Genomic DNA, 21,397 nt, shown 5'->3' with positions numbered 1-21,397 from the left:
AAAAATTGTCCACTTGATTCAAAATGGTGTACTTGCTGTTGGGTTTAGGGAATGGCTCTAAGAGGCTTTTTTGTGTGTCCTGACATGCTACATATGTCTCCCAAATTTTATGGACGCAGGTGAAACGTGCTGCTGGGGCTGTTTATTAAACTTACTGCAGGGTGCGCTATAGGACATGCAGTGTTGAGATGAATACAGTGTCCTTCCTTGAGTCGACTGTGATGTGTGTGGTAATTTTGGTGAAGTTCTCAGAATTCCTAACCTGTCAAAAAGTACTTTGTCACGGCAACAACGCATTCCCACGGCAACAGCATTGTATCATATGTCAAAACCTTCACACTGTGGCATTATCAAGGGGTGAATTTCCAGAATGATATGACAAAATTTGGAGCAATGGTGCCTGCAAATGTAATGCCAAAACTTCATATTACCAATAGGTGATGCTAGAACTATTTCTAAATTTTTCAGTGTGGATGTCCTCAGACTGGGCCTGGTGTCCAGCACATGAAGTTTGGGGCAGACAGGATCAGGATTTGCTGAGATATAAACATTTCAGTAGCCATAACGAGACATCAAAATTCACAAGTCACCATTTTCACTGTGAATCATCATCAACGTCTTTAGGTTTATGTCAGCTCATTTGAAGTGAATCTGAGCAACAGGCTACGAATGGTACATCAAAGTGTAAAAAATGACATTTTCTGTTGCCAGCAGCTGGCACTATGACTGTTAATGTATTTCATCATATGGATGTGATCAGGGCAGGACTCTGATCATGTACACACGTGGACAAAATTGTTGGTACCCCTCAGTTAAAGAAGGAAAAACCCACAATTCTCACTGAAATCGCTTGAAACTCACAAAAGTAACAATAAATAAAAATTTATTGAAAATTAAATAATCAAAAACAGCCATTACTTTTGAATTGTTGATTAACATAATTATTTAAAAAAACAAACTAATGAAACAGGCCTGGACAAAAATGATGGTACCTCTATAAAAGATTGAAAACTATTTGACCAGAGTGACATGATTAACTCAGGTGTGTCATTTAATTGACATCACAGGTGTTTCCAAACTCATAATCAGTCAGTCTGCCTATTTAAAGGGAGACAAGTAGTCACCCTGCTGTTTGGTGAAAAGGTGTGTACCACACTGAACATGGACAACAGAAAGCAAAGGAGAGAATTGTCCCAGGACATCTGAAAAAAAATTCTAGACAAACATCTTAAAGGTAAAGGCTATAAGACCATCTCTAAACAGCTTGAAGTTCCTGTGACAACAGTGGCTCATATTATTCAGAAGTTCAAGACCCACGGGACAGTAGCCAACCTCCCTGGACGTGGCCGCAAGAGGAAAATTGATGACAAATTGAAGAGACGGATCGTTGGAATTGTATCCAAAGAGCCCAGAGCAACCTCCAAAGAAATTAAAGGTGAACTCCAAGGCCAAGGTACATCAGTGTCAGATCGCACCATTCGTCGTTGTTTGAGCCAAAGTGGACTTCATGGGAGACGACCAAGGAGGACACCACTGCTGAAAAAAACTCATAAAAAAGCCAGACTGGAATTTGCAAAAATGCATGTTGACAAGCCACAAAGCTTCTGGGAGAATGTCCTTTGGACAGATGAGACCAAACTGGAGCTTTTTGGTAAGGCACATCAACTCTATGTTCATAGACTCAAAAAGCAAGCATACGAAGAAAAGAACACTGTCCCTACGGTGAAACATGGAGGAGGCTCAGTAATGTTTTGGGGCTGCTTTGCTGCATCTGGCACAGGGTGTCTTGAAAGTGTGCAAGGTACGATGAAATCTGAAGACTATCAAGGCATTCTGGAGAGAAATGTGCTGCCTAGTGTCAGAAAGCTTGGTCTCAGTCGCAGGTCATGGGTCTTCCAACAGGACAACGATCCAAAACACACAGCCAAAAACACCCAAGAATGGCTGAGAGAAAAGCGTTGGACTATTCTAAAGTGGCCTTCTATGAGCCCAGATCTGAATCCCATTGAACATATGTGGAAGGAGCTGAAACATGCCATTTGGAGAAGACACCCATCAAACCTGAGACAACTGGAGCTGTTTGCTCATGAGGAGTGGGCCAAAATACCTGTTGACAGCTGCAGAACGCTCATTGACAAATACAGAAATCGTTTAATTGCAGTGATTGCCTCAAAAGGTTGTGCAACAAAATATTAAGTTATGGGTACCATCATTTTTGTCCAGCCCTCTTTCATTAGTTTGTTTTTTTAAATAATTATGTTAATCAACAATTCAAAAGTGATGGCTGATTTTGATTATTTAATTTTCAATAAATTTTTATTTATTGTTACTTTTGTGAGTTTCAAGTGATTTCAGTGAGAATTGTGGGTTTTTCCTTCTTTAACTGAGGGGTACCAACAATTTTGTCCACGTGTGTATAGTTTCAGGCAGATTGGAGCATGTTCAGGGCATTAACACAGCACCTGATGTTTCATGGTGAAGGATCAAAATTCCAGAGGCCGCCACGGACGCGCCCTTTGACTTTTGTAGAAGATTTTGATAACTTTTGCTCATTAAGGCCTGCTGTATGTACTGATCGAATTTGTGGTGAATTGGAGTTTCCCCCTAGGAGGAGTTCACTCTAGAAAAAAAATTAAAAATGTTCAAAATCTGGCATTCAACACAAAATGGCTGACTTCCTTTTGGGTTTAGAAAATTGCCACCACTGACTTTTTTGTTCAGACTGATGTGCTGCATATGTGTACCAAATTTGGTAGCTGTAGGTGAAACATGCTGCCCGTAGGAAAGTGTAGGGGGCGCTATGGAGCCATTTTACCACACACCTCCACAGTTCCTATAAAATATCAAATTTCTCGCCACTTCTGATGTGTGTGCAAATTTTCATGCATTTTCATGTATGTTTAGGCCCTCAAAAATGCAGTTGTTTCAGGAGAAAAAAACTCTTAGCATTACAATAGGGTCTTCGCACCATTCAGTGCTTGGACCCTAAAAATTACCATGTGACCTCTCAGACTGTGCATAATAGTTATTTCAGGCCATATTGTTTACTCTCTGGCAATGCTAGTATTTTCCCTCTGTGGCCGTATTGCATCTGACCCACAATCCCACAGGTGTGACCCATAACTAGACTGTGGTCATGTGACTTGTTTCATTCTTCATCAAACTAACATTCATAGGTGGAGAGACGTGCACTGAGCAAAATGGAGGCCATTCTGACTAACATGGATCATCCACTTCACATCTGCCTCAGTGAACAACAAAACATCAGTGGACGGCTCCTATCCCTGCACTGCAGGACTGAAAAATTTAGGAAATCTTTCTTGTTATCAGCAGTCAGGCTATTCAATTCAAAATTGAACAGATAAGAACCCTGACAACTGAATTTCCCTTCGGGGATGAATAAGGTGATTCTATTCTATTCTATTCTATTTTAAAACAGAATTACATTTTCAACCAGGTATCAATTTTAAAGGTGCACATTGTGAAAGTTACCTTTCTTAACATCTTGTTTATTGTGCTTTTAATGATCATATAATTCAGATATTTATGAAGTGACAACAGAAAATAATAAACTTGAAAATCTCCAAAAATACTGTTTTTTGGACTATTACAGGAGAGTTTGGGGGTTCAGAGGATTCCCTTTCAACTACATGTTCAGAAATCACTGCTATCTGATGATGCCTTTTAGCTGCTGTGAAAACTTGTGAAGCAGACTGCCAGTGTGCATTGCTGGATATATTTCTGTCATACTGAGTTCGTCTTTTCTTTTCTGTCCTCAGCTCAACCACCTGCGTTGTTTGCAGGATTTTGCAGAGGCTCAGGCCACCTACTATGCCCAGTGTCATCACTACATGCAGGACCTTCAGAGGGAGCTCAACAGGTACAGCTTTCAAAACATTATTATGAAATATTCAGTTTCAGAAAACTTCATTTCACTCCAGGGGGCAATTAAAAAGGCATGTGGAGCTGTCAGTGCAACAATGACATAATGAATAAATAGGGAGATACACACACACACACACACACACACATACATATATATATATATATATATAGATATATATATATAGATAGATAGATAGATATACACACATACACACACACACACACACACACACACACACACACACACGCACAGGTCTGATTGTAATGACAGTCACTAAGTTCCATTTTTGGAACTTGTTTTGTCGTGTTAACTTGTAGTGTTAGTTTGTAGTATTCGTTTATGGATAGAGTTCAAATTTGATCAGAAAAAAAAAAAAACATACAAGAACAATAAATAGTTTGGAGATCAGTGAGGCAAGCAAAGACGGATGAGTAGTTCTAGATCCAGAGACACCTGCAGAAACAACAAAACAAAAACTACAGAAAAAGGAAAACAAAATTAGTGACAGTTGGAGTCAGGGCATCATAGATCATCGATGTGCCATTAGCCATGTGAGTCTGGGCTGGCAATAAACATGTGGGACTCCCTGTCAGTCAGATAGACTGGAGGAAGCCGCTTGGATGAGAAATGAAATAACTTCAAGAACCAAAAATCAAAGAGTTAGTTGGACATTGAGTCACTAAACTCATCAATTTAGCTTCTGAAAGCTATCATTAAATACTACAACTACAACATAAATGTGAAAAAGACAAACCTATTTCATTACACAGTTAATACATTCGTTTTCCAACCAAAGCCTTCGTAATAAATCACAGATTCTGACTCAAAGTTATCAGGAATCATCCACTTTGACTGAAAAAAGAGACCAGCCTAATTTGTTGCAGTATTTTCAGAAAGAAACACTAAAAAAAAAAGAAAAAAAAAGAGTTCACGCTCCTGTGTCCATCTGGACAGTTGTGGTTTTATTGCATCAACTCTGTTTTCTGGAGAGCACGGCTCACTAACACTGGTGAACTATTCATTCATCATGTGTCACATCCCTATTTATGCTCTTTCATTTTGATTCAGTGATAAGATTTCACTGTTTTATTTGTAGAGTTGGTTACAGTTTGTTTTGAGCTATCTTTAAAGGTAAAATCGAACCAATAGCATAAAAATAAAGAGAAACTTATTTCCTAACTCATTTGCTATTTTTATTAACTTATTTTGTATTTATTGGCATTAAATTATTTGACAGATTTTGTATTCTTGTCAATGTGTACATGTAGAAAATGAAGAACCAGTGGGACAAATAATGGTAAGAGGGTTGTAGAAGTTGGATGGTAGAGTTCGCACTCGAGAGCTGTTTTTCCGCTGACATCCTTTGTAGAGGAATTTTTTCAGACAGTGGTGCACAATACGGTGATTGAAATTGTTTGTGCTTCATTTCTGTGGCCTCAAATTTGTGTTCAAAAAAGTTTCAGTTTAGAACAGGTTCAATGACATCAGTGTTACGGAATCAAGCTTCAAGTCTGATCGTTAGTATGTAGCACAAGATAGTATAACGAAATTACAGATACAGTCCCTTTATACTGCTCACATAAAAAAAAGAAGTCTCTCAACCAATAAATAATCCATCCATAATTTATACACCACTTGATATTCATTAGAGTCATAGGGGGCTGGAGTCTATACCAGCTGACTTAGGCTGAAGGCAGGGGACACCCTGGACAGGCCCCCAGTCTATCACAAGACTACCGTACATATAGAGACAAACAGTCACACTGAAATTCACACCTACGGACAATTTAAAATCCCCATTTAACCTCAGCATATTTTTGGATTGTGGGAGGAAGCTGGAGAACCCGGAGAAATCTGCACAAGGAGGACATGCAAACTCCATGTAGAAAGATCCCAGGACCAGATTCAAACCAGGACAGCAACTGTGTGACACTGCCATGTCATTATGGATCAAAACCTCAGATGTTTTTTGTTTTTTTTCCAGCACCTTGTTCATCACACAGTATATATAATAATATGGATTTTAATTTGGGGAAGAATATTTAATTATTGACATTTTGGATTTAAATGTCTTATGTGTGACTTTCTGAAACAAGGAAGGCAATAGCTGTGGGAGCAGTGGAAGCAACAACAAAGAGGAAACTTCATGGAAAATTTTGTAAAAAGTACTCATCCATATTGTGTTACAGTGAGAGAGAAGTAGAGACACATTGAAGAAAAATAGTATAAATACTGTACATTGTTTGCTTGATTGCTTCACAAGTGACTTTTTGATGACCTATCAAACACTTTTTTCTCAAGTGTTTTCTTGGCTGTTGTAGGCGTGCTAATGATGTTGGTGATTAAAGGCTCCTACATCACCCGATCCCAGTTAAATCAGGATTAGTGAGAAAAGGGTGCTGGGTTCCAGTAAATGTTAGGTATGGGTGGAAAGACTACCACAGACAAACACACAGACAAATTCACAAGCTGGAATTCAAATGTAAACACTTGTATCCTTAATCTGTTTATCTGGTATTGACACAGATGTGCTAATGCTGTTGGCGTACCTCAGTCCTCTGCTGCTGTCTGCCCCAATCCCGTCTCCTCTGCTTTCCTGTCTGGACCGTCCTCTCCTGGGGCCACCGTCTCCTCTTCGTCTGGTCAAAGAACAACCACACTGACTATGGAGCAGACGCAGCTGCCGGTCACTGGCACCAGGAAAGCCAAGGTCCTGTATGACTATGATGCCCATGATTCCAGTGAACTTTCCCTGTTGGCTGATGAGGTAAAGTAAGATATTTCTGAGTCACCCATTATGTCTATCCCCATATCTCTGTTACAAAAGGAAGCAACACCCATACACAGGAAGCCATTAGAGGGCTCTCTATTGTATAACTGCACTGCAGCATGTATATTGGATTCTAACACAACATATCCAGTATACAACAGAAGTGAGATCACAGTTTTTGTGACAGCTCAGACAGAGTGAAGGAAATTACATCAAAGTCTTTGGAAAGTGTTCAAGAAAGATATCCTTGCTTGCAGTTTGGCTCAAACCTGCATGATAAGGCTTTGTTAAAAGACAATCAAAGAAACCCAATGAATTTTAGGAGAATATTCACTCAGATGAGACCAAGATGCTATTGACGGGGTCTAGCAAGAAGGACCACCACTTTGTGGTAGTCCTGACAGGAACCTGTCCAGGATTACCAGAATGCATATTTCTGATAGTGAAACACAGTGGTGGCAATGTGATGACATGGGGCAGCTTAAATACAAAGGTGTTGGTGAGATGGCTGTTACAAGGGTACTTCAAAAGTTTTCGGCCTCACCAAAAGATACCATCACAGGAGAAAGATTTTCTTGCATTATTTTTCAACATAGTCTCCTTTAACTTCATTGCACTTGGTTACTGATGTTCAAGTTTCAACATCTTGATCTTCATCAACAAAATGCCAACTATGCTAGTGGGATTTCAGTTTGGGAAAGAGAAGTCAGATGGCTTCAGGTCATGTGAGTAAGATGCATTGGTCAACAGTGCAAAGTCACATTTGACTGAATCTGCCACCTATACTGTGTGGATGGATTATCCTGGAGCAACAACACTCTAGCTTGCAGCTTTCTTCTCATTTTTTCTTTAATTGCTTCAAACATTTGAGCTTATTATGGCCTCTGGGTGAGGCTGAGAATTTTTTCAAGTACCCTTGCATAGATGACAACATGAAGGTCTGTGGATATACTAAAATTCTGGCTGACGAAATGACCCTCAATTTGTAGACACTTGACAGAAAAAGAACATTCCAGCATGATAGCAATTCCGTCACAAGAGTTTGTAAAGATTAAAAAGTGAAAATGATGATGTTAACATGTCTACAGAAAATTAAATGTAGCACAACCAGACTTTACTTTTTGTGTGTATTTATCAGCATATCCATTTTTGGTCCATTCGTACAGTATGACAGGAGGCCATAGCCTGTTTTGGCATGCAGCCATTAAAAGAAATGTTTGCAATTTTTGAGTCTGTTTTGAACAATGATTGGTCACTTATTATTCCCCCTGTTCATACTGGCCTCATGGTCAGGCAACTTCAAAGGAAATGATGGAGGAAATTGCCTGTATTTAAAGCAGTAATGCATTTTAAAGCATTAAAATATAAGCCTTCAGTAGTTGAAACAAGCAGATATCTTCCAAAGTTTAAAATGCCGAGCTCTACAGAGAAAAGAAAATAATATAATAATTCAACCACTGTGTGATAAAATGTCTTGACAGCTTTAAAGTATTAGCATATACTGCAATGTCAAACTACCTAAAAAATAACACAAATGGTGTTTTGTTTTCTTGCCATGTTAACCATTTAGATTTAATTGTTGAAACCAGAGTAACTTGAATTCTGGCCATCCATGTAAAAACAGCACAGTTTGGGGTTTATGTCTGCCCACAACCACACACATTACTGAGCTCAATGAAAGTCCTCAGGTGGCATCACTTCAGTCTGTGTTGGTTGGGGCTAAAATCCACAAGTTGTAGCAGTAGATACTTCTAGCATGCTGGGTCTTGCCTCCGTGTTTATTCATTTTCAGCTGTACATGTGATCTGCTATTAAAAAAAAGATGTTGCGGAGTTCCAACTCACAGGCTGATGGCAGGGGTAAGGTGTGTTGACAGCTAAAGGAACTCTTGTTTGTACAGCCAAAGTGTACATCTCTGCTCTAGTCATGTCTTTGATCATCAATACACCAGTCTTGCAACAGGTGCATGTGGCAAATTACTTTGGTTCTCCTGTTTAGGTGGCACAAACCAGGTAGCTGAATCTACAACTGATCAATCTTATTCACCAGATGGAGATTGCTTGTTAATGCCTGCCAAGTTTTGTTCTCCCCTTCTGCTATACACTGATCAGGCGTTACATTCTGACCACTGACAGGTGAAGTGAATAACACTGATTATCTCTTCATCATGACACTTGATAGTGGGTTGGATATATTAGGCAGCAAGTCCATTTTGTCCTCAAAGTTGATGTGTTAGAGGCAGGAAAAATGAATCACGTTTTCTTTTCCATCACGTGGATAGCCAGGTGTGTTGCTTACCTGGGGAACACATGCCACCAGGCTGCATTATGGACAGAAAACAAGCCAGCGGAGGCAGTGTGACACTTTGGGCAATGCTCTGCTTGGAAACCTTGGGTCTTGCCATCCATGTGGATGTTACTTTGACATGCACCACCTACCTAAGCATTGTTACAGACCATGTATGCCCTTTCATGGAAACAGTATTCCCTGATGGCTGTGGCTTCTTTCAGCAGGATAATGCACCATGCCACAAAGCAAAAATGGTCCAAGAATGGTTTGAGGAGCATAACAATGAGTTTGAGGTTTTAACTTGGCCTCCAAATTCCCCAGATCTCAATCCAGTCCAGCATCTGTGTGATGTGCTAGACAAACAAGTCCGATCCATGGAGGCCCCACCTCACAACTTCCAGGACTTAAAGGATCTGATGCTAACATCTTGGTGCCAAATACCACAGCTGGCACCAAGGGGTCTGGTGGAGTCCATGCCTCAACAGATCAGGGCTGTTTTGGCAGCAAAAGGTGGACCAACACAATATTAGGAAGGTGGTCATAATGTTATGCCTGATCAGTGTATACTCGTCACCTTTTTCGGGGGTTACTAATGTACCTAGATCAATGGATATGCCTCCTCAGACCATCACTGACTCACCACCAAACCGGTCATGCTAAACCATGTTATAGGTAGCATCACGTTCTCCATGGCTTCTCCAGACCTTTCCATGTCTGTGACATGTGCTCACGATGAACCTGCTCTCATCTGTGAAAAGCAAAGGGCGCCATTGGCAGACCTGCCAATTCCTGTGTTCTATGGCAAATGTCAACCGAGCTCCACGGTGCCGGTCAGCGTGTTAATTTCATGAACACCAAAGCAGCTGAAGCTGACTAAAAACCCTCTCTTTTACTTACTTGACCAGATCAGTATCCCATGATTGACTGATTTGATGCTATACTTAGATTAAAAAGTGTTCCTTTAATTTTTTTTGAGCAGTGTACATCCATCTATCATCCATTATCTATACACCACTTTACCCTCTTTAGGGTCTTTGGGGGACTGGAGTCTATCCCATCTGAATTTAGAGTCACCAGTTTACCTCTGCATGTTTTGGACAGCGGGAGGAAGCTGGAGTACCTGGTGAGAACCCATGCATGCACAGCGAGAACATGCAAACTCTACACTGAAAGATCCCAGGCCCAGGGAACCAGGGATCTTCTCGCTGTGGTGTTAACCACTACTTCCCTAAAGTGTATATTGAAATCTGAAAACATACAGCACCTGGTACTTTCGGGCAGTCACCCATTCAAGTACTAACCACTAACCAGGCCACCCTTCTTAGGTTATGAGATAAACAAGATTGGGCATTCTCACAGTGGTTTGACCATATGCTATATACAGGGACGGCTGGTATAAATAGGCTAACAGGGCTAAGCCCTCCCAGGCCAAAAGATGAGACAAAAAAGATGAGAAAATTATTTTTCAAATAACTTACAACAGATTATTTTAAGTTTAGGTGAAAACAAAGGTAGCAACAGCACCAATCAGTCAAAAGAAAAACATGGAATATCTCTAAATGGGCTTATTTTTTACAGCCCCAGCAGATACAGTCCGCTTTCATTCATTTCGTTCTTGTAAGTGATTGACAGGTGTCATGTCTCGCCCCGCCCTAAGTTTTTGACCCCTCTTCCAAGCAAAATTGCATAAATAAGTAATATATAATAAGTGTTGTCAATTTTTCACAGGAATTAAAATGTTTCCATGTACTTACTTTTTCACATGACTGCGATATCACTTAAATGTGAAGTTATTCAAATTTTGTATCACCTTATAGTAATTGCATTATTTCTGAGTGGAACAGCAGATATTTGTTTTGCTGTTAAAAGTTTTTTATTTTTACTATATTAAAAATGCAGGCCCCAGCAGGAACTCGGTGCAACAAAAGTCAGTACACCTCTCATTAGTGAAATTACAATCCTTTACTTTTTCAGTACTATGCATGTCCACCTTCATTTTTGATGACAAACTCAATCTTCTCCACCATGGAGGGCACAAGTGTTATACAAATTGCTTGAAAGATGTTCCATCATTCTTCTGAGAGTTTCTTTGCAACTGTTCTTTGCTAGAGGGGATGTGTTTCTCTTTAAAATACCCCAGAAGTGTACTTCTGGATTTCAAGGCAGGCCACATACTTGACCAGGTAATAGTTATCCCTTTTGTTCTTTAGAAACTCTTGTGGGATTTTGGGAGTGTGCTTTGGATCGTTATCATGCTGGAATGATGACAAAGGCAGCTTGCTGTGTGACTACGCAGCCAGGGTGTAATTTATACACCACTCCTTTCTGTGAAGAATACTATGACTGTTGTTAGTCACACCGCTTTGTCGAGTCTCAAATGAACTTCTTGTTTATTTAAGTTCATTTCAAATAATGAGGGATGGCAGACCACAACAGAATAAGTGTTACAAGAAAATGATTGTGGAATGCTGTCATACGCCCCCTGATGTTTATGCTTCCTTTCCTCTCAGCTGCTTGGCTTGTCTGACTGCACCTTTAGAGATGACTGTACAGACACTACTCAGAGGGAGTGGAGACAGATAAAGAAGCAGAGAAGGAGATGAGCAAAAGCATGAGGGCATGAAAATTTCAAACTACAATTAACTGGGAATAATTCATGAACCTCAGTAATTTCAGCTTTGTTTCATTATATGTACGATGTTTTAGAATAACGGTAAAGCTTGTTGATTCCAAACTTAGCACAAGGGGGGATGATGTAAATCTCACCACATAATGTACACTGTATTACTCTCCTGTTTTCCTTTTATTTTTTTCTTGTTATAAAGAGTGTCATTTGCTCGGTCATGTTTTTTTTGTCAAATTTGTCCTACAAAATCATCTTTCTTTTTGTTTTTCTCTCTAGTTCATTACTGTATACACCGTACCAGGAATGGACCCTGATTGGCTTATTGGAGAACGGGGCAATGAAAAGGGCAAAGTACCTGTCACCTACCTGGAACTGCTGAGCTAATGGACTAAGCAACACACACACTTGCAAAAGCAAACCTCTATCTGCTCTATCTGCTGTCATGTATGCATTCAGTACACTTTTACTGTTAGCCTCAGTTTGTGCCCCTCATGTGTCAGCATATGTTTAAGTCTCAGAACTACCATAATGATGTTTGTTATTGATAAATAATCAGCTATGTTTGGGGAAAAAAGGGAGTCCACAATGCTCTCTAGGTAGTTATATTTCTCAATAACTCTTCCGATGAACCAAAAATTTGTCTGCACTGGGTTCAAAAAAGATTTTAGGTGAGCTAGATATACAGACAGACAGACCCACAGAAAGAGCGAGAGAGATTTGATGTTTTATCCTCATCTGCACCACAGACCAACTAAATAAGTAGAACAAATAAAAGAAACATGATCATACAGTCACAACACATTCTGTCCAAAATGTACCACACAAAATCCATCTCCAGTTAGTCAGCGGCGTTTTTCACATTATATGCAGTTTATGAATAATTAACAATAACTATGAGAACACATTACTAACATTGTGACAGAACTATGAAATCAATTAAACCAATATACAAGTCATGCCCCCTCCCTCTCCGGTGATCTGCCTCAGGTGATTACGAGCAGCCGCGGAGGAAAGCAGCTGGCCGTAATCTGTAATCAGCAGCAAGATAAAAGCCTGGCGCTGCCATCAGTCGGTGCTGGATCAGTACCTGAGGTTCTCCGACAAACGCACACCTCTGGGTCGCTCTTCCCGGCCATCGGATCTCCTTGTCTGCACCTTTTTCCTCCCCTCACTCTGGAATTACTCGTCACCCCTCCTTCGCTCAGTATACTCTCCGTCTGCCTGGATTCTGCCTGCTCCTCCGTTTCTGCCTCAGCTCGGCCACCGGCTTCCATCCGCCCTGTCCTCGTCTCATCTCCCGTTCTTCCCCCACCGGACTGCTATGTGAGTCACCTCTCCCCCGTTTAGTTTAGTTTAGCCCCCACCTTGACCATAGATCTGTCAGTGTTAGCTCTGTTTAGTTTTCCCCTCCTCCGTTCTGTTTAATTCTTGTACCTCTCGTGTGGAATAGTTTGTTATTATTAAAACTCCTTATTAATTCACCCACCTGCCTGTCTGTTGCCTGCTGCATGGGTTCGCTGTCTAGATCCTAACAGAATGATCCAGCCAAACCAGAACCCAGCAGGCGCTCCGATCAGGTCTCAGAGCTCTCACTTGTAGATTTTCTTTTCCAACAAAGAGAATAGTGTGCATTTTTATGCACTAAGCGATTTATGGTGGGATCGGAAGGAGGACCACAAAGAGGCTACTGTGACCTTGGGTCGCAGGTTAGCGGCCCAGAGGCCCTGGTTGATTTGCCACCTGCCGGATGGCATATGGGAGTTTTTAAACACTCCCCTGCCGTACCTGACCCTTCCCGTTCCTGCCTCGCACCTCTCCAGCCTGTCTGCGCCTGGACTAGCTGACCCATTGGTCGTTAGCGCTCCTCCCAGGTGCCAATCCATGCCCGTTTCACCACCGGTAATAGAGCAATGCACCAAGAAGCCTGGCCGCTGAAGGCACGGCGCCAGGAAGTGCTGTGGCTCCCGGTTCCTGCTCTGGAGGGGTTCTGCACCCCCCCAACTCCCGCTCGGGAGTTGGGGGGGCCCAGTGGAACTCTTTTCGGTTCCTGTGGGGCCCATCACACCGTCTTCAGTTCCTGTGGGGCCCATCGCCCTGTCTTCGGTTCCTGTGGGGCCCATCGCCCTGTCTTCGGTTCCTGTGGGCCCATCACCCCATCTTTGGTTCCTGTGGGACCTATCGCCCCATCTTTGGTTCCTGTGGGGCCTGCAGTGTTGAAGAGGCTTCCAGCCACTCCTGCAGCTTTGTGGAAGCCAAAGGCTCCTCCTGCAGCTTTGAGGAAGCCAGAGGCTTCTCCTGCAGCTTTGAGGAAGCCAGAGGCTTCTCCTGCAGCTTTAGTGGAGCTAAAAGCTCCCTCCGCAGCTTTAGTGGAGCTAAAAGCTCCCTCTGCAGCCTTAGTGGAGTTAAAAGCTCCCTCTGCAGCCTTGAAAAAGCGAAGAGCTTGTCCTGCAGCTTTGAAGAAGCGAAGAGCTTGTCTGCAGCTTTAAAGAAGCGAAGAGCTTGTCCTGCAGCTTTAAAGAAGCGAAGAGCTTGTCCTGCAGCTTTAAAGAAGCGAAGAGCTTGTCCTGCAGCTTTTAAGAAGCAAAGAGCTTCTCCTGCAGCTTTGAAGAGGCGTCCTGCCTCCTCCGAGTCCCTGATGAGGCATAGCGCCTCCTCCGAGTCTTTGATGAGGCATAACACCTCCCCCAAGTCCTTGCTGGGGCGCAGTGCCTCCCCTGAACCTTTGAGGAGGCATGGCGCCACCTTGGCGGCCTTGAGGGGGCATAGCTCCTCCTCGGCAGCCTTGAGGGGGCGTAGCACCTCCCCCCAAGCCCTGAAAAGACTAGACGCCACCCCAACACCAAGTGGCTCACCTGCAGTGGCTACGCCAATTGGTTCTCCTGCAATAGTGGTCCCCTTGCCCCCGTTTTTAGTCTCAGGTCCAGTCCAGTTCCCCGAGAAATCCCCAGTTCCATTTTTTCAGTCCACAGTTCAGCTCTCCGAAAGGTTCCCCATTTTTTGTTTAATCCAGTTCCCAGGTTCTTTTCTCGAAGTAGACCCAGTCCTGTCCTCAATCCTACCCCCCGAGGGTTCCTCCGTCCCAAGTCCAGTTCAGTCCCCAGTCCTGGCTTTCGTTCCGCCCCCGGAGGGGCCCCCGGCTCCGGCTCCAGCTCCGCCCCTGGTACCGGCTCCAGCTCTGCCCCCGGTTCCGGCTCCAGCTCCGCCCCCAGAGGGGCCCCCGGCTCCGGCTCCGGCTCCAGCTCCGCCCCCGGAGGGGCCCGCAGCTCCGGCTCCATCTCGGCCCCAGGAGGGGCCTCCGGCTCCGACTCCAGCTCCAGCTCTGCCTCCGGAGGGGCCCCTGGCTCCGCCCCCGGAGGGGCCTCCGGCTCCGGCTCCAGCACCAGTTCCGCCCCCGGAGGGGTCCCCGGCTTCAGGTCCGCCTCCGGAGGAGCCCTCGGCTCTGACTCTGCCCCTGGAGGGGTCCCGCCGCCGCCTGCACCCAGTCCAGCCACCGGCCCGGCCCCCAGAGGGGTCCCGCCGCCGCCGGTTACTAGTCCAGCTCCTGGAGGATTCTCTTGGATCAATTGCCGATTTCCAGCCCGGCCTCCGGAGGATTCCCGTCGGTCCAGCTGCCGGTTCCCAGCCCGGCCTCCAGAGGGTCCCCGTCGGCTCTGCTGCCGGTTCTCAGCCCGGCCTCCAGAAGGTCCCCGTCGGCTCAGCTGCCGGTTCCCAGTCCGGCCTCCTGAGGACCTCCATCGGTCGGGCCATCAGCTCCCTGTCCAGCCCCTGGGCCGCCCTCCGGAGTTGTCCCTCCCACCCACCTGACCCCAGCCCGCCCGTCTTCCGGAGCAGTCCCTTCAGCCTGTCCGGCTCCAGCCTGTCCTGCCTCGGCCTGTCGATCCCTCGGGCCGTCCTCCAGAGCGGTCCCTTCAGCCTGTCCGGCTCCGGCCTGTCCAGCCCTCGGGCCGCCCCCCGGAGCAGTCCCTCCAGTCGGATCCCTGCCTGTTCCAGAAACGACCCCATCCGGCCCAGTGTGCGCCAGGAGGCGCACCTCAAGGGGGGGTGGGGGGTGGGGGGGGGGGTGTACTGTCACGCCCCCTCCCTCTCCGGTGATCTGCCTCAGGTGATTACGAGCAGCCGCGGAGGAAAGCAGCTGGCCGTAATCTGTAATCAACGGCAAGATAAAAGCCTGGTGCTGCCATTAGTCGGTGCTGGATCAGTACCTGAGGTTCTCCGACAAACGCACACCTCTGGGTCGCTCTTCCCGGCCATCGGATCTCCTTGTCTGCACCTTTTTCCTCTCAGTATACTCTCCGTCTGCCTGGATTCTGCCTGCTCCTCCGTTTCTGCCTCAGCTCGGTCACCGGCTTCCATCCGCCCTGTCCTCGTCTCATCTCCCGTTCTTCCCCCACCGGACTGCTATGTGAGTCACCTCTCCCCCGTTTAGTTTAGTTTAGCCCCCACCTTGACCATAGATCTGTCAGTGTTAGCTCTGTTTAGTTTTCCCCTCCTCCGTTCTGTTTAATTCTTGTACCTCTCGTGTGGAATGGTTTATGTTATTATTAAAACTCCTTATTAATTCACCCGCCTGCCTGTCTGTTGCCTGCTGCATGGGTTCGTTGTCTAGATCCTAACAATACATGAAAGATACAAAAAAGAGATGGAGTTCACATACCAGGAATAAAATGGAGTATGTTCAAAATACTCAAACTAAGTAGGAGCTGCTGTAATAGGCTGCCACTCACAAGGCATCAGAAGTGACTGATATATAGAAAAAATCATCTAGATTATCCTAATAAAGGATATTCTATTATTTTCTATGTATATAGAACACCACTGTATCTTTTTAAATCACATTGTGGGTTTTTTAAGAATTACCCCTTTTATGGGTCACAAAAATCATGCTTTTGTGAATTCAATGTGATGGTTGCCTCTGTGACTCAAATATATGCTCATACACAATAGGCACAAACTGGGGTTAATGTCTTGTATTCTGATTGAAGGAAATACTTATGCAAAACTGCCCATTAAGAACATTTCTATCATCACTGATGAGAAACGGGAGAAATTACAGCAAATACTTGTAATATGACCTGTTATCACAGGCTTCCTATTGTAGTATTTTTTCTTACAGTTATACTCCCCCTGAGTTTACTGACAGCATTTTGGCTGCTTTTGTGTGACAGCTGTAACATGGCTCTTATCAGTCTTACTTTTACATATACATCAGCATTCCAAGACCAAGGCCTTGTGTAATCCAGTGAAAGATCATTTCAATGAATTATTACAACATGGGTCTTAATTGTGTCTTTTGGGTATCAGTTATGATAACGTTATACTCCGCAAAGTGACTGCTTAGTTTTAGGAACACACTGACAAGACTACAACAAAGTTGGATGGAGCCAAAAACACAATTTAGCAAAATTATTCAAACTAGCTTAGAGGTGTTCGAAGTGAAAGAGGCACTGAAGGACTGTGTCAATCAATTAACACAGAACTTATTTGAATTAAAGCTCCAGGGTTCCAGCATTCCAGCTGCAATACAGATGATCATAGCCACGAGACTCTTTGTGTGAAGTATAGATGCAAACAATTATGAGTATGAATGTATATTTAACAATTAAAACCGAGACAAAATTTATAAACATTTTAACTGTGTAGTCTACTGGTAGATGTACAAAACTTAAAGAAAAACGACTAAATCTATAAGCTGACAAAATGATTTGCTTTAGACATACTCCTGGTGGAGTATGCAGCTTCATGAAAGAAAGTCTAAACAGATGGCTCAAATTTCTTTCGTAGAGGAATGTGGGTCAGAATGGCCAGAAAAACATGTTGGTTTGCAAATTGCAAAATCTTACCAGATGTAGTTGGCCATCCAGGTACTTTTGGCATACTTCATTTGAGATATTGTGTATTGGGGTGTACTGAATCTTTTTCAGTACGCCCCAATGTTTGGTAGTGAAAATACTGAAACAAACCCCAAGTTTTAATTGAGTTTAATGCTGACTCAAGCAAAAGATTCTGGTAGCAAGTGCTTTAATAGGTGTTAATTTATCAAAAAACTATGAATCACATAATCCAGGTCAATGAAAGCCTACCTTACTGAGCGCTTGGAAAAATCAGAATTAGTGGAACAACAAGCTCAGTGATAATGCCAGGAACTGACTGTGAGCTAAGCTATGTGGTTTAACAATGATGAACAGAAGAGAAAGTTGTACCAAGCAGATGGGTGGACTTGTTTTCTCTTCCAAAGAAGTTTGGTTCACATGAATGATTGTTTACCACCTTGCTCACAGCTGCTGTAAGGTGAAGCTGAGGCATACAGACTGGGAAGCTCCTAAGTTTCCACTGCAATGTTTAAATGCAGAACTTGTTTGATAATCTCTGCAGTGTGAACATGAAATAGTTACCGCAAAAAATATGTATTCCTAAAAAAGCCACAGGATTTCACTTTGGTTACATGAACATGCATGACTATCAATTTTTTTTCAAGAACATCTTCATTGTAAAATACATCTCTTCTGCAAGATTTTGTGACATAGTCTAGTGCTGTAGCTGGTTTCTGAAAGTGTGTGTGGAAGTGTATAATGGAGCTTTGCTTAAAAAATGATTTGAAAAAGAAAGTGGTGGTAATTCTGTGGATGAAGTCTGGTAGAAAAGTTTCAATCTCACTCTGAAAGTCCTCCAGATCTACATTTTGTTTTCTCATTTCAAGCATCCCTGTGACTGTGTTCCATTGGAAGTACTCAGCTACCACAAACTAATCGCACGTAGCCTGTCACAAATAGACACCTCTTAAGCAGTGTTACCACATTAGCTTTGAAAACGACGCCCAATCAGAGACTAGAACCCATTTAGTCCTCATCAAAATGGTGCAATTTTACTTCTACTTTTCATCTGGTGGACGTTTATTTTTGGTCCAGTTTATCTTATATATTCAGAATTTAAATATCATTCAATAATTTAATATTAAGTGTTCATTTATATGTACAGAATTAAACTTGACTAAGAAACAGAATGTACAATGCTGCTGTTAAAACGTCCTACTGCTTGCAACACTCCAAAGGCTAAGTGGGGCATTCCATAAAAAAAATCTATCACTGCCTCCCGCATCACCCCCTCAGAATTACATATTTTCTGCACAATAATTTTAGTATGTCAAATATATATGTCAAAATTTTGCACTTAATTACAATTATTTTTTTCCAGTATTGTTGAGCCTTCATTCTACAATTTGCAATTTCATTTAGCAGACATTTTTATCCAAAGAGACGCACATCTGAGAATAGATATAGCACAAGTAAGGATCTAGTCAGGAGAAAACAACCTGGATAAGTGCCATAAAACATAACTTCACAACTGCAGGAGATCAATACATGAGATTTTCAGAGCTGAAAAAGACATTTGAGCTCTGTTAAAAACTGCCACTAAATCAATGTGACATCCCCTCCACTCACTATCTAAAGCCAAAATCTCATTTTTTCTTGGTGCAATTTTTCTTTATAACATCAGCATCATGGGATATATCATAGTTTCAATAGCAATACTACAAGACTGTATTGTTTATAACACAGTGTGACAGAAACAAGTATTGGCACCCTTGATGTGTTTTCTGTTTTCTGATAAATCACTGCAGGAAACTTTAAAAAGTGAATTTAGTGTGAAATCTCAAGGGTCATCATTATGTGGAACATGGTGGTTGGTGGAAAAAGTTATAGCCTAAGAAAGATCTTTTCCCTACATTTTGACTCATTTTGTAGTCAAGATTCCTTCCCTGTCTCAACAATTTTCTAATACAGTTATATTTTAGCACCAAACTTTGGCCCACCACTTTTTAATTTAAGAGCATTTAAGTGTGAAAGTAATAATTGTATGAAGGGAAGACTCAATTAAATATACTAATAACATTAACATCAAAAATCTGCCAATTCTGAGGGACTCAGGGAGGAGCTTTTTTCAAATTTGGTTTATTTTAAATGGAATGCCCCATGTGGATGTAGTAAATGACATGATATGGTATGGTATTTTCAGTGGACATTGTATCTTTAGTCTCTTCCTTACAGTTTAAAATCTCTGATGACTAGATGACGAGTTTTCCTTTGTAGATGGAAAACTCATCTATTAGTCCAAATCACAACCTCTCTTCTAAATCAACTTTATTTCCCTCCCAAACAATGAAAGGCATCCCAGGGGGGCAGAAAACTTGCCTATCTAGCAATACTCCTATTACCTCAGAGAACATGTACGGTGGCAATAGAAACTGCATTATCAGACCAAAAGCATGAGATAATGTTGGAGCTCTAATGTTTCCATTAGAGTAAATACCTTGGCATGCAATACATGTGGCAACAGAGAGCCTCAAATAAAAGGTTACTTAAATCAAATAAATCATTCATCAAAAAGTGGAGTGTTGTATGACTCTAGATGTCTATTTGTAACATACAAAACATGATGTAAAGTGCATATTTGGATTGTTTACTCACGAGTGACAGTGCAGTGTGAGTCATATCTATGTGTAATGTTGTAATGGGATCCCCCGTGTGACTTCACAGCCCAACATGCTAATAATAGAACATTGAGTTTACAGTGGCTTATGTCATCTGACATGACAGCTGACAGGGACATTCCTGGTTTTCAGGTTATGTTGAATGTTTCTGGGACTCCCTAATCTTTCTAGCTCCACTATCAGCCCAAAATACTCCCTCATACTTTAGAAAATGTAATTGTATGTATTAGATGAGTGCACTCAGTAATATAAGTATGGTTTGACCTTGATACTAATAAGGCTGTCATGACAGGAACGTAATCAATTAGATTTTAGTGCTTTTTTTTTTTTAATTGTTTGTAAAAAAAAGATTTTACAAACATGGATGACAACTGAGTGCACTCCATCTACTTCTGTAAATGATGAGATGTAGCTGAAAGCTCTAGAAATAAAGTTTGGGGTAAGATTATTTAGTCAAACTGCTGAATACCTTCTTCACACAACATTTGTAGCATGTACATTGTAGAACCTAGTCTGCTCTGATTGAACAAAATACCCCATTTTGTGTGTGTGTGTGTGTGTGTGTGTGTGCGTGCGTGCGTGCAGAGATGTAATTTGTTCCTTGCATGTTTTCAATTTTGTTTGTTTTAAAAATGTTTATTATTTTAAATGCCCAGACTTCTTACTGACATCACACTTTTGTCAACTTATGGCCACTGGTTTGATGTGCAATAAACATGCATGTGTGTTACAATAATATGACTGTCTAGTTCTTGAACAACAGCACTGCTACAGTTTCACCTTCATTATTGTCCTTTTTTCCTTAATTTTGTAAAGGAGCTGCAGCTGGTCAGGTGGTGTTAGGTTGAGTGAATCATTTTAAGCCACAAGCCTGTGAAACCAGTCACAGTGAGATGACAGATAAGGAATCTATCCGGTTACCCCATTTTGAAAGCAAACATTTGGTTATTTACGTGCAATAGATAAAAATAATTATTTGAATTAATTTCTCATATTTCTGGCTGCCTGATAATGAAAGTCCAGTAGTCACCATTTTCTACTAACGTTTTGCCAAGTCCAGAGAAAAACATCTGGCTCTTCACCTGCTGAAGCCACTATGTTAGACATTTTGGTTTAGTGCTGGGCTGTTAATGTACAAACTAGCATGCTGCTTCTGGAAGCCACACTGAAGACTCAGATGAAAACTGTACAACCTGCTTGAAACATGCTAAACACCCATCTGCCTGCTGGTGTTATTTCCAATAACTACAATTTTCATTATTTGCTTGAAATCATACTGTCTCATCAAACTATCCATACCACTTCAGATGAGAAGCACTTTAACTTTCTTGACTGGGT

At 42.3% G+C, this 21,397-nt stretch overlaps 1 protein-coding gene across 10 annotated transcripts in view; it reads left to right on the top strand.

Moving 5' to 3' along the window:
• LOC110969856 (endophilin-B2-like) overlaps nucleotides 1-20,795 on the top strand; it is a 67,095-nt gene extending 46,300 nt beyond the window's left edge. For all 10 annotated transcript variants that reach the window (XM_051938264.1, XM_051938260.1, XM_051938265.1 and 7 more), the window contains 3 exons: nucleotides 3,780-3,880; nucleotides 6,413-6,653; nucleotides 11,848-20,795. In XM_051938264.1, coding sequence (XP_051794224.1) covers nucleotides 3,780-3,880; nucleotides 6,413-6,653; nucleotides 11,848-11,955 — 450 coding nt within the window. In that variant the 3' untranslated portion in view covers nucleotides 11,956-20,795. The remainder of the gene's footprint in view (nucleotides 1-3,779; nucleotides 3,881-6,412; nucleotides 6,654-11,847) is intronic.
• Nucleotides 20,796-21,397: the final 602 nt, after the last annotated feature.

The sequence above is a fragment of the Acanthochromis polyacanthus genome, chromosome 18 (genome assembly GCF_021347895.1).
Source record: "Acanthochromis polyacanthus isolate Apoly-LR-REF ecotype Palm Island chromosome 18, KAUST_Apoly_ChrSc, whole genome shotgun sequence".
Lineage (NCBI taxonomy): Eukaryota > Metazoa > Chordata > Actinopteri > Pomacentridae > Acanthochromis > Acanthochromis polyacanthus.
The sequence above is the reverse complement of the archived record's forward strand: the minus strand, read 5'-3'. Positions and strand labels throughout refer to the sequence as shown.